At 49.0% G+C, this 10,011-nt stretch overlaps 1 protein-coding gene across 1 annotated transcript; it reads left to right on the plus strand.

Annotated features, from left to right (window-relative positions):
• The first annotated feature begins 1,593 nt into the window (after nucleotides 1–1,593).
• SERPINC1 (serpin family C member 1) lies at nucleotides 1,594–9,600 on the plus strand. The gene is made up of 7 exons (XM_059144983.1): nucleotides 1,594–1,743; nucleotides 3,631–4,000; nucleotides 4,295–4,510; nucleotides 5,307–5,444; nucleotides 7,109–7,499; nucleotides 8,546–8,610; nucleotides 9,351–9,600. The coding sequence occupies exons 1-7, from the start codon at nucleotides 1,703–1,705 to the stop codon at nucleotides 9,525–9,527; spliced, it is 1,398 nt and encodes a 465-aa protein (XP_059000966.1). The 5' UTR covers nucleotides 1,594–1,702; the 3' UTR covers nucleotides 9,528–9,600.
• The last annotated feature ends 411 nt before the right edge of the window (nucleotides 9,601–10,011 follow it).

Consider the following 10,011-nt stretch of genomic DNA (forward strand, 5'->3'; position numbering starts at 1 on the left):
TGATCCTAGAAAAGGAAAAAAAGCAGGACGGGGGCACTCAATCAGTGTTTCCCAAAGTGTGGTCCAGGAGCCCCAAGAAGTCCCTGGGACTCCTTCATGTCTGCATGAAGTCGAACTTTTATATACAAGTTTTAATAATACTTAGATATTATTTAGCAAGATTACAAAGAGATCCTGAAGGCAAAAAGTCTGAGAACCACTGCTATAACGAACATCAGTGGGACAACTGGCAAACTTAGAATAGTTTACAGATTTGAATACAGTCCTGTATTATTGTCAGTTTTTCTGACTTTGATCATTGTACCATAGACATGTAAGGGCATGTCCTGGTTTTGAGGAACTTCCCACACTTTAGGGATAAGGGGACATTTTATCTGCAACTTCCTCCTAAGTAGGACAGAAAATAACATCTATTACATGAATAAAAATAATATACGAATTATACCTATTAGTGCAGCACTTTCGAAGAATCTTCAATCCCACAGAAGGAGGCGTACTTACCCTGTGAATACTGTCACAGCAAACCTTAGGATATTGGGTTTGGCTATTTAGGAAGAGGAGAATATAAACAAACCTACCCTGTATCTCCATTAGTTTGAATTTGTTTAATCTCCCCCAGAGATACACCCAGAAACAGGATTTGCTTTCTTTGCTTTTAAAGAAGTAGCTCTAGGGTCACCTGGGTGGTTCAGTGGGTTAAAGAAGTAGCTCTAGGGTGCCTGGCTGGCTCAGTTAGTAGAGCGTGAGTCTTGATCTCAGGGTCGCTGAGTTTGGGGTTAGATGGAGAGATTACTTCAAAATAAAATCTTTAAAAAAATAAATATCTCAAAAAGAGCATGTATGTTTTTATCCACCCCATACTTTGTCTCCCGATCCCCCAGTGGAATCAATTCCTCCCTTGTGTGTCCTGGTCTGGGTCATGGACACATTGGTCCTTAAAAGCCTGAATGAAGGTAGTAACTTGTTTCAGAATACTCTCCCCTCTGACCAGATTTTATGGACTCTCTCGCTCTCTCTCCCCTGAAAGAGCTGTGACAGAGAGCATACAGCAGGCACCTGGGTGGTTCAGTTGGTTAAGAGTCTGCCTTCAGCTTAGGTCATGATCCCAGGATCCTGGGATCCAGCTCCATATCGGGCTCTCTGCTCAGTGGGGAGTCAGCTTCTCCGCCTACTTGTGCTCTCTGTCAAATAAATAAATCTTCCAAAAGAGAAGGGGGGGGTCATATTGCACTGAGCAGGGAGAAAGTTAGAAATTTCTGGACATTGAACTTGACTAGTTATATTCACCTATTTTCTACCTCCTGGTTTGGTTAACCAAGAAAAAAAAAAAATCCTGTAGACAAAGTTCTCTGTCAGGCATTTTCTGACCAGGTTTAAATTTGAGAACATGTCCTCCTTTTCCTCTGCTCTAAAATTAATGAAGAGAGTGAGGGAATATGCCTAAGAGAGGTGGGACTTGCCTTTCCTCGCCCTGACTGAACTTTAAAACTTCTCTAATTAAGCAATGCTGGGCTCTATACTTTGCTTAACCCTGGGAGCTGGTCATCAGCCTTTGACCTCAGTTTTCCCCTCATCACCAGCTCCCTCCCCCACCCTAGCTTCTGGAACCTCAGTCAGATTCAGAGGAAAGAACCAGTTTTCAGAGCGATTGCCTCAGAACACACTATCTCCACTCACCCGGCCCTGTGGAAGATTAGCAACCATGTTTTCCAGTGGGATAGGAACTGTAGCTACTGGAAAAAGGTAAGAGAGGCAAGTTTTCTCTTTTGCATGCCCTCACTGGAGTTTTTCACTTTTGAAGTTCTGCTGAAGATGGCCTCCATCCCTTCCAGAAAACCAGGCCCTCTCCTTCGTAGTAACAATAAAAGACGTGTTTGGAAGACGTCCTTCCAAGCACCCTCCCTTCCACCCCCTCTTGGGGGAAGCCACACCTTGGGTTCTTAGCCCAAGAAACAAAGGGGATGTCTTCTCTGCCTAGAGCTGCTGTGCCAGTGCCAGCCCTCAGAGTAGCCCTGGGGACACTCCAACGCAAATTCTCAGGCCAGCCATAAGCTGAAAAGAGGGAGAATTTAACCTGTGAGGATCTCCTAACTCCCTTTTCGCTTCTCTTTCCACTCAATTGCCCCCGCTCCAAGATCTCAATGACCTTTGACTGAAGGACAGAGGCCCCGTTCACTAGCCTCACAGGGAGGTCCCCTCCTCCCTCGATACCGCACACATTCCCTTCTTGACCTGGGCTGTTTGTGGAGGCTCCAATGGAGGCTGTGGCACCACCATCTTGGTTTTTCTTCTCTGGAAGAACAACACTCCCAGATCCCCCTCAGCCTCCACTTGTGTTTCCAGATGTAGCTGAGGACCAAAAAGGGAAACCAAAGGCAAGCAAGATGGGGAAATGAACAGCAAGGTTCTCTTTCTCCTTCTTCGCCCTGCCTTCTCTATCACCCCAACTGCCTCTGCTTCTCTCCCACTCTGTGCCTCTGTTCTTAAAGGGCTGCAGAGCTAACCTCACCCCACATAGGGAGCCAAGGACCCCTCAGGTGCCCCCAGCCTCCAGCCAGCCCAGCACCTCAGCGAGCCTTTTTCTGCCAGGGGAGACTGAGAAGCCTCAGTACCCACACAGACTCCCAAGTCAGCCAGAAGAAGCTCCCGACCAACCATGTCTTTGTACAAAAGTAGGACAAGAGTTAATCTCCCGGTGTGCCTCAGTGTCCCAATTCTCCTAATATGCCAGTAGCACGATCTCATTTTTTAAAAAGTAAGGTTAATTTCACTGGCTTTTACTGAACCGCTGTTGGAAACATTCAAAAATCCAGGCAGAGGAATGATGAGGGCCTGCACCAAGGCGGCGAGAGCAGGACGCAGAGTTCTTTGAGTCCAGGGTCTGACTAATGAGGGTGAAAGTGAGGAACGGGGAAGGAGTAACCCCCCCACCCCCCCGCCGGGTTTCTGGCTTGAGGCTCCCGTTTGCTGAACTGGAGGATGGAGGAGGAGGAGAGGTGGCTGGGGGACACTTACCAGGACAATCGGGTGGCATTTCGCTAAGGAATCTTCAGGTCGTGCGGGTGGCATTATCTGGCACACAGTGGGTCTGGCGCTCCGTGGGGGAGGTAGGGCTGGAGCTACAGGCCTGGGGAGGCCTGGGCACTTAGGTGGGGCTTCGCCCTGTTCATCCCTTCTTACCCCTGTTTTATTACCGAAATCTCTGCTGCATTAGCCCAGATCCCCAGCTCTTAACATCCAGGAGGCCCTTCCTAAGCAGCTTCTGGAAACGGCCCCTCCTACCGCGCTAAGTCTGCGCGGGGCGCTCAGGGCCCTGCCTGTTAGCCCGGGCGTGGGTCCGGCTCGCCCAGCGCCCAGCGGCAGCTGCGCGCCTCTTAGTTTCCCTCCCGCCTTGGGCCCGCGGTGCTTTAGGACCCTCAGCTGCTTCAATCGTTGATTTTAATTTCAACCTGACCGTGTGGGGCAGTTGGATCCACTTGCCCCCGGTCCACCGACCGGTCCTGGTCAGGCCCGCCGCCTGGCCGCACTCCCGGGGCTGGAGTCCTGCGCGTTCCGGGGCACGGCGGGGCCGGGCAGCGGGGATCGGGGTTCTCCCAGCCAAGCTTAACTCCGCTTTCTGTCCCCCTATAGGAGAGCATGTCTTCTGGCCTTGCTGCTCACTGGGCTCTGGGGCTGTGTGACCTGTGACTGGAACCCCGTGGAGGACATCTGCACCGCCAAGCCTCGGGACATCCCCGTGAACCCCCTGTGCATTTACCGCGCCACGGAGAAGAAGGCGGTGGAGGAGGAGGGCGCGGAGCAGAAGGTCCCCGAGGCCACCAACCGGCGCGTCTGGGAGCTGTCCAGAGCCAATTCGCGCTTTGCCACCGCCTTCTATAAGCACTTGGCCGACTCCAAGAATGACAAGGACAACATTTTCCTGTCGCCTCTGAGTATCTCCACAGCTTTTGCTATGACCAAGCTGGGGGCCTGTGACAACACCCTCAAGCAGCTGATGGAGGTACAGTGGGAAGCCTTTCTGCCTAGCCTCCCTGCTGGACGCCAAGGAAACCTGTGCTGCCCAGAGCTGGGGAGAGACGTTAGGTGGTGGCCCAGTCTCTTCGTGCTTCCCCCCTTTCTCCTTCCTCCCCCTTTGTTCTCCTTTTATCCTGCATTCACTTAGCAGATGTGAGCTGAGGACTTTGGCCGCGGGGTGCTGCTCTTGAACAAGGTCTCAGCTTGGGTGGCCGTTGGTCAGGGGCTGACCCCACCGCCTTAGCCAGGCTTCTCTACCATGTTCTTTTGGCTTCCACAGGTTTTTAAGTTTGATACCATCTCTGAGAAGACGTCTGACCAGGTGCACTTTTTCTTTGCCAAACTGAACTGCCGACTCTATCGGAAAGCCAACAAATCCTCAGAGTTAGTGGCGGCCAACCGCCTTTTCGGAGACAAATCGCTTGTCTTCAATGAGACCTACCAGGACATCAGTGAGGTGGTCTACGGAGCCAAGCTCCAGCCCCTGAACTTTAAGGTGAGTCGCAGATGTCGTCCCCGACCTCAGAGTTCTTGGTCTCCACTCAGAGGTTGAGAAGATAGAGAAGCAGAATCCAGGATCCAAATGAACATGGCGAAGCTAGTTGAAGGCAGTTTGGGGGTGGGGAGTGCCTAGAAGTCAGCACCCCTGGAACATATCTGCTTGCTGGAAACCTGAGAAATCAATGGTATCTCTGGCTTAGATTGTGGTGCCCGCTCTTAAAACACTGTATAAATAATAAATTCTTCATGTTATCACCCAAGACCAAAAAGGACTCTGGAGATGCCAGTCTTACTTCATTTTTAAAAAATTACCAGGTTCAAATAAAGTTGGTGTATGCTGCATGCTGTAACCTCCTTTTGGAGATTCATGAAGCGGCTGAGTCCTGCAACAAAGAAGTCTGTGGCTTTATTCAGGCAGCATTTCTCCAATTTTTTTTTTTTTTTTTGGTCCACATAAGGGCATCCTTCCTGCCCCTCACCCCTGCATAACTCACTAACTTCTGCACATGTCAGAAAAATAGTATTTTGTTTTCTTTTTCCCCAGACTATTTTCTTTTTTTCTGTTCCTTTATTTCTGCTTCTCTTTATTTCTCTCTCTTCTGTGAATATTTACTAACCATCTGGAAGATTCATGGCATTATACTAGATAGGTGATTTCTCCCCAATCTGGGTTAGAGTGGGAAACGGTGGGAAAGGGCAAAGGGCTGACGAATAAAATGAAATGCTGTGTGGGGAAGTGGAGAAGCCCACTGAAAGCACAGGTGGGTAGGTTTGTTTCCTAATCTCCTCAGGAAAATGCAGAGCAGTCCAGAATGATCATCAACAAATGGGTAGCCAATAAGACCGAAGGACGTATCACTGATGTTGTGCCCGAGGACGCCATCAACGAACTCACCGTCCTGGTGCTGGTCAACACCATTTACTTCAAGGTACTTGAGATGGCCCCAGAAAGACCCAGAGGACGTTCTCTTGTCCTCCAGCTCATCTGCTTTCACACCATTAGGCATTAGATAGATCCTCTCTGAGAAACAGTCTATGCCTGGCCTGAGGAGAAATACGAATTTACTGAGAGTCTAGAACTATGTCTAGGGCCATGGCTGCTGGCCTGAAGTCCAGGGGGCCTGGTTGTGTCTCTGGGCACAAGGAAGAGTGTACACACCCACAAACTCAGCATGCCCAGCTGCAAAGTATGCATGGTGTTGAACTCTTATACACGGGTGACAATTTTTCTATCCAGTTAACTCCACTTTGGAATCTGGAACAACACAGTAGGCTCTACTGACAGTTCTTGGTGATGAGGTTTCCTCCATTGTCCGGAGCAGCTTCAATAGTGACTCAAAGTTCCCCTTGCCTGGAGCTTCTGCACTGAGGCTCAGCCCAAATTCTGCAGAGTCCTGTGACTGGATAGTGCACATGGCTTTGTCTTTATCAGAGCTGAGATTTCTAAAGGCTACTCCAAATGGAGACATGCAGGAAGGGGAATGGGGGACAGGGTACTGGGAATAAACAGGCCCCTGGTACTCAGGAGGGCCACAGGTTTAAGTTGGGGGTAACTGGGGCACATCTGCCCATCCTGGGTTGTGCTCTATGTGTACTCCCCTCCCCCCCCACAGAGCCCAGGAGTTCAGCCAGGCCTGTTGCCACCCACTGTCCCTTGGGGTTTCCTTCCCCCCCCCACCCCCCCAGCGTGGAGAAGTTTGTAGTTACGCAATGTGTATTGCCATTTATGGTTTACAGAACGCTTTGCTGTTTATTAGCCCTCTTTATTCTCATAATACCATCAATGAGACCTCGGGCCTCTCAGGTAGATTACTTAAATCCTGACCCTTCCACTTCTGCTGTGTGAACTCAGGTGAGTTACCAGAGGCCTTTCTGCGCCTCGAATACTGCATCTGTAAAATGAGAATAAGGACACACTTCCCTCATGGGCTTCCTGAGGGGCCTGAGTAAGTGAACACAGGTGAAATGCTTAGAGCGGTGCAAGTATTAGCCAACTCCAGCTCCTAGTTTTATAGGGGAGGACCCAAATCAACATGCTAGAAAGGACAAGGAATGGTAATTACAACTCAGAATATTTCACAGGGCTATCTTGTATCCCAGGGTCCCTCCATCTTTGAGCAGGAAGTTAGCCGGGACTCACTCTCTGCCGGGGCAGGGCTCCGAGACAACCCCCTGGGTTATTACCTATGTCTGGCCTTTATTTATCGGGGTCAGAGCCCAGCCTGTTGGATTGAGAAAGAGACAGGTGGGAGGCAGAAAGCAAAAGGCACTTTGAACTCAAAAAGATGCTTGTGAAGAGGCCAGTAGGTTATTCTCAGTTTTCATTTTTATTTTTCTAGTTGTAAAGCAAATAAATAGCCACTGCTGAAAGTCTGGGAAATACAGAAAAGTTCACAGAAAAAAAAAACACTGGTAATTCCATCACTGCCATAGTCATTGTAAACCTTTCCATCCACAGCCCTCTAACCTCTTCTACTAAGTCTACCTACATATTAGGGTGATAAAATAATGTGACTATTTCCCACATCAGGATTCTCCTACAGCGGGTTGTGGTCTTCTCACTGTGATTCTTCCACCTGCTGTCTCCTCCCAGGGCCTGTGGAAGTCCAAGTTCAGTCCCGAGAACACAAGGGAGGAACCATTCCACAAGGCTAATGGGGAGTCGTGCTTGGCGTCCATGATGTACCAGGAAGGCAAGTTCCGCTATCGTCAAGTGGCCGAAGGCACCCAGGTGCTTGAACTGCCCTTCAAGGGCGATGACATCACCATGGTGCTCATCCTGCCCAAGATGCAGAAGACCCTGGCCAAGGTGGAGAAGGAGCTCACCCCGGAGATGCTGCAGGAGTGGCTGGATGAGATGACAGAGATCATGTTGGTGGCCCACGTGCCCCGCTTCCGCATTGAGGACAGCTTCAGTGTGAAGGAGCTGCTGCAGGACATGGGCCTCGTGGACCTGTTCAGCCCTGAGAAGTCCAGGCTCCCAGGTTAGCCCAGGAAGGGCTTTTCTCTTTGCTCTGTCCACCTCCCCCCACCAAGGTGGGCTGAGCAAAGGTGAAAGAATTGGGGAAAGGGTAGAAAAGAGCAGGTTAGGAGTAGAGCAAGGGTTCTTTCTGCTGCTAACTCAGGGAGAGCCCTTCCTTCCCAAGGTCTGGTTCCTCTTCCATATCCTGGGGAGTCTGCGCCAAGATGTCCAGGGACTTAGCGGGCAGTGGGATGCTTTGAGACTGTAGCTGATATACGCGATGGGACCAGGTAGAGAAGAACTTGAAAAGACATCAGAATTCAAAGCAAAGATATGATCCAGAGCGGGAGACATCTTCGTCCCGCAAGATAGGCAGTGCTGACATTGAACAGCCTGATATTCCAAAGGGCTCCTGAGTTTGCCCTAACATCACTTGGACAACAGATGTGGCCAACCTTCACCCGCTGTGAGACTTCAGCAACAGTGTTCTGTGGTCTTGGTTCCTACCATCCTTTAAAAATATGCAGTAAAATATCTTTTTTCAAAAGAAGTTTACAATGTCAGGTAATTGAATTTACCTTTAATAGGCTGCCTATGAACAGGGTTTAACCAGGGGCCCCTGGCTCAGAAGGAAGGGCATGTGACTTCTGATTTCAGGGTCATGAATTTGAGCCCCACGCTGGGTGTAGAGATGACTTCAATAAATAAAAGTTGAAAAAAAATTAAACTAGGTCTAACCAACTTCTATCTTGAAAATGTTGCCAGACTGGAAAAGAAAGACATTCCTACTAAGTGGAGTGAGTTTTTCTTTAAGAACAGAGTCCCCTGCCCCCTTCCAAGAGCTGAAGCATGAGAGTACATTCTCAGGAGCCAGGCTGAAAAAGCCTAAAGGACTTTATTCTTTTTAACATGCATTTATTTACTTAGGGAGTATCATTAGATGAGCATTCAGGATTTTTATTTTTCAAAAAAAGCCCCACAGGACCTCTTAATTCAAACTGCATTCCTTTCTGTGGGTTGAAGCCAACTTTCTCCCACTTCACAGAACCTTCTCTGGTTTTCCTTCAGGTATTATCGCAGGAGGCCGGAGCGACCTCTACATCTCAGATGCATTCCATAAGGCCTTTCTTGAGGTGGGTACATCTTCCTTTGCTCTCTTCTAATGCTCTCGCTTCTTTTCTCAGTATATTGGTGTCTCACGTGATTCATAACTATGGGGTTCTTGCTCCTTGGGTCTATGGTTTTACAGTAGGTGTGTGAAGAGCAGGACACAACTGTGAAAAAGGCATGTTTCCAGTGTCCCTCAAACCTCAGATCTGTAGCCCCCTCCTCCATGAGGCCTCTACAAGACAGCACTCCCTGAAGCCTTCATGGTCCCATTGTTCTAACCCCCACCCACGACTTCTCCTGAAGCAGGTCAAACATTTAATAAAAACTTAAAAACTTAAAAACATATATTGCTTAACCCAGTGTTTCCCCAACTCAGGTGCCCATGGAACCATTTACTAGAGTAATAGCTATGTAAAGCCTATAGAAGTTCTCGTCCTCAGGGCACCAGGGTGGCTCAGTGGGCCAGCCAGAAATGCAACAGCCTTGTGTATATCCATGTTACTGGCTCAGGGGTCACCCGAATGGAACCCTTGCTCTTACCCAGCACAAAGCTTGGAGGAACACAAGTGCTTACATCAATATTCCTTGGATGAAACAATGAGTAAAAGTCAGGTTCTGGTGGGAGCGCAACCTGACCCAAGCATACTCTTCCCTGGAGAACAAATAGCATTTTGAGCAACTGCTATGTCTGTGACTGACTTATGGCCTCCAGTGAACTGCAGAGGAGCTAATGTTTCTGTTGTGTTTCCTGTCTGGTCTGCAGGTCAACGAGGAAGGCAGTGAAGCAGCAGCAAGTACTGTCGTCGGGATTGCTGGCCGTTCGCTGAACCCCAACAAGGTGACCTTCAAGGCCAACAGGCCCTTCCTCGTTCTTATAAGGGAAGTTGCTCTCAACACTATTCTCTTCATGGGCAGAGTAGCCAACCCCTGTGATAACTGAAGTGTTATTTTTTGCACCTCTTCCTGTTTTGGTTTGTGATCGAAGTAAAAATAAACACAGCTACTCCCAATTATGAATGGATTTTGCCACATGAAGTGAAGACAGGGAGAGGAGAAATGGATAGAGATGCTAGCGGGCATTTGGTCAAGTGAGTGCTTTCGATTGTTCTCTATCAGTGAGCACACCTGGGTCAAGAAAAGTGGAGGAAGGGGGTGCCTGAGGGGGGCTCAGTTGGTTAAGCCTCTCCCACTCTTGATTTTGGCTCAGGTCATGATCTCAGGGTCATGAGGTCGAGCCCTGAGGCCCATGTAGGGCTCTGCACCCAGCAGAGTCTCCCCCTCCCTTCGTTCCCCACCCCCATGCTCGCTTGTACACGTGCTCTCTCTCTCTTAAAATGTCAGTATTCCCATCATACTAAAAAAAAAAAAAATCCAAAAATTGTAAAAGAATTAATCTCTATATACAGAAAAACCAGACAGTCAAA

This window comes from Mustela lutreola, chromosome 14, assembly GCF_030435805.1.
Source record: "Mustela lutreola isolate mMusLut2 chromosome 14, mMusLut2.pri, whole genome shotgun sequence".
Lineage (NCBI taxonomy): Eukaryota > Metazoa > Chordata > Mammalia > Carnivora > Mustelidae > Mustela > Mustela lutreola.

Excerpts from the sequence above, each read along its gene's own strand:
- SERPINC1 (XM_059144983.1), top strand. The coding sequence starts at position 1,703 with ATGTTTTCCAGTGGGATAGGAACTGTAGCTACTGGAAAAAG. Across the intron at positions 1,744-3,630 it reads ACTGTAGCTACTGGAAAAAG|GAGAGCATGTCTTCTGGCCT; the intron begins GTAAGAGAGGCA and ends GTCCCCCTATAG. Across the intron at positions 8,611-9,350 it reads TCCATAAGGCCTTTCTTGAG|GTCAACGAGGAAGGCAGTGA; the intron begins GTGGGTACATCT and ends TCTGGTCTGCAG.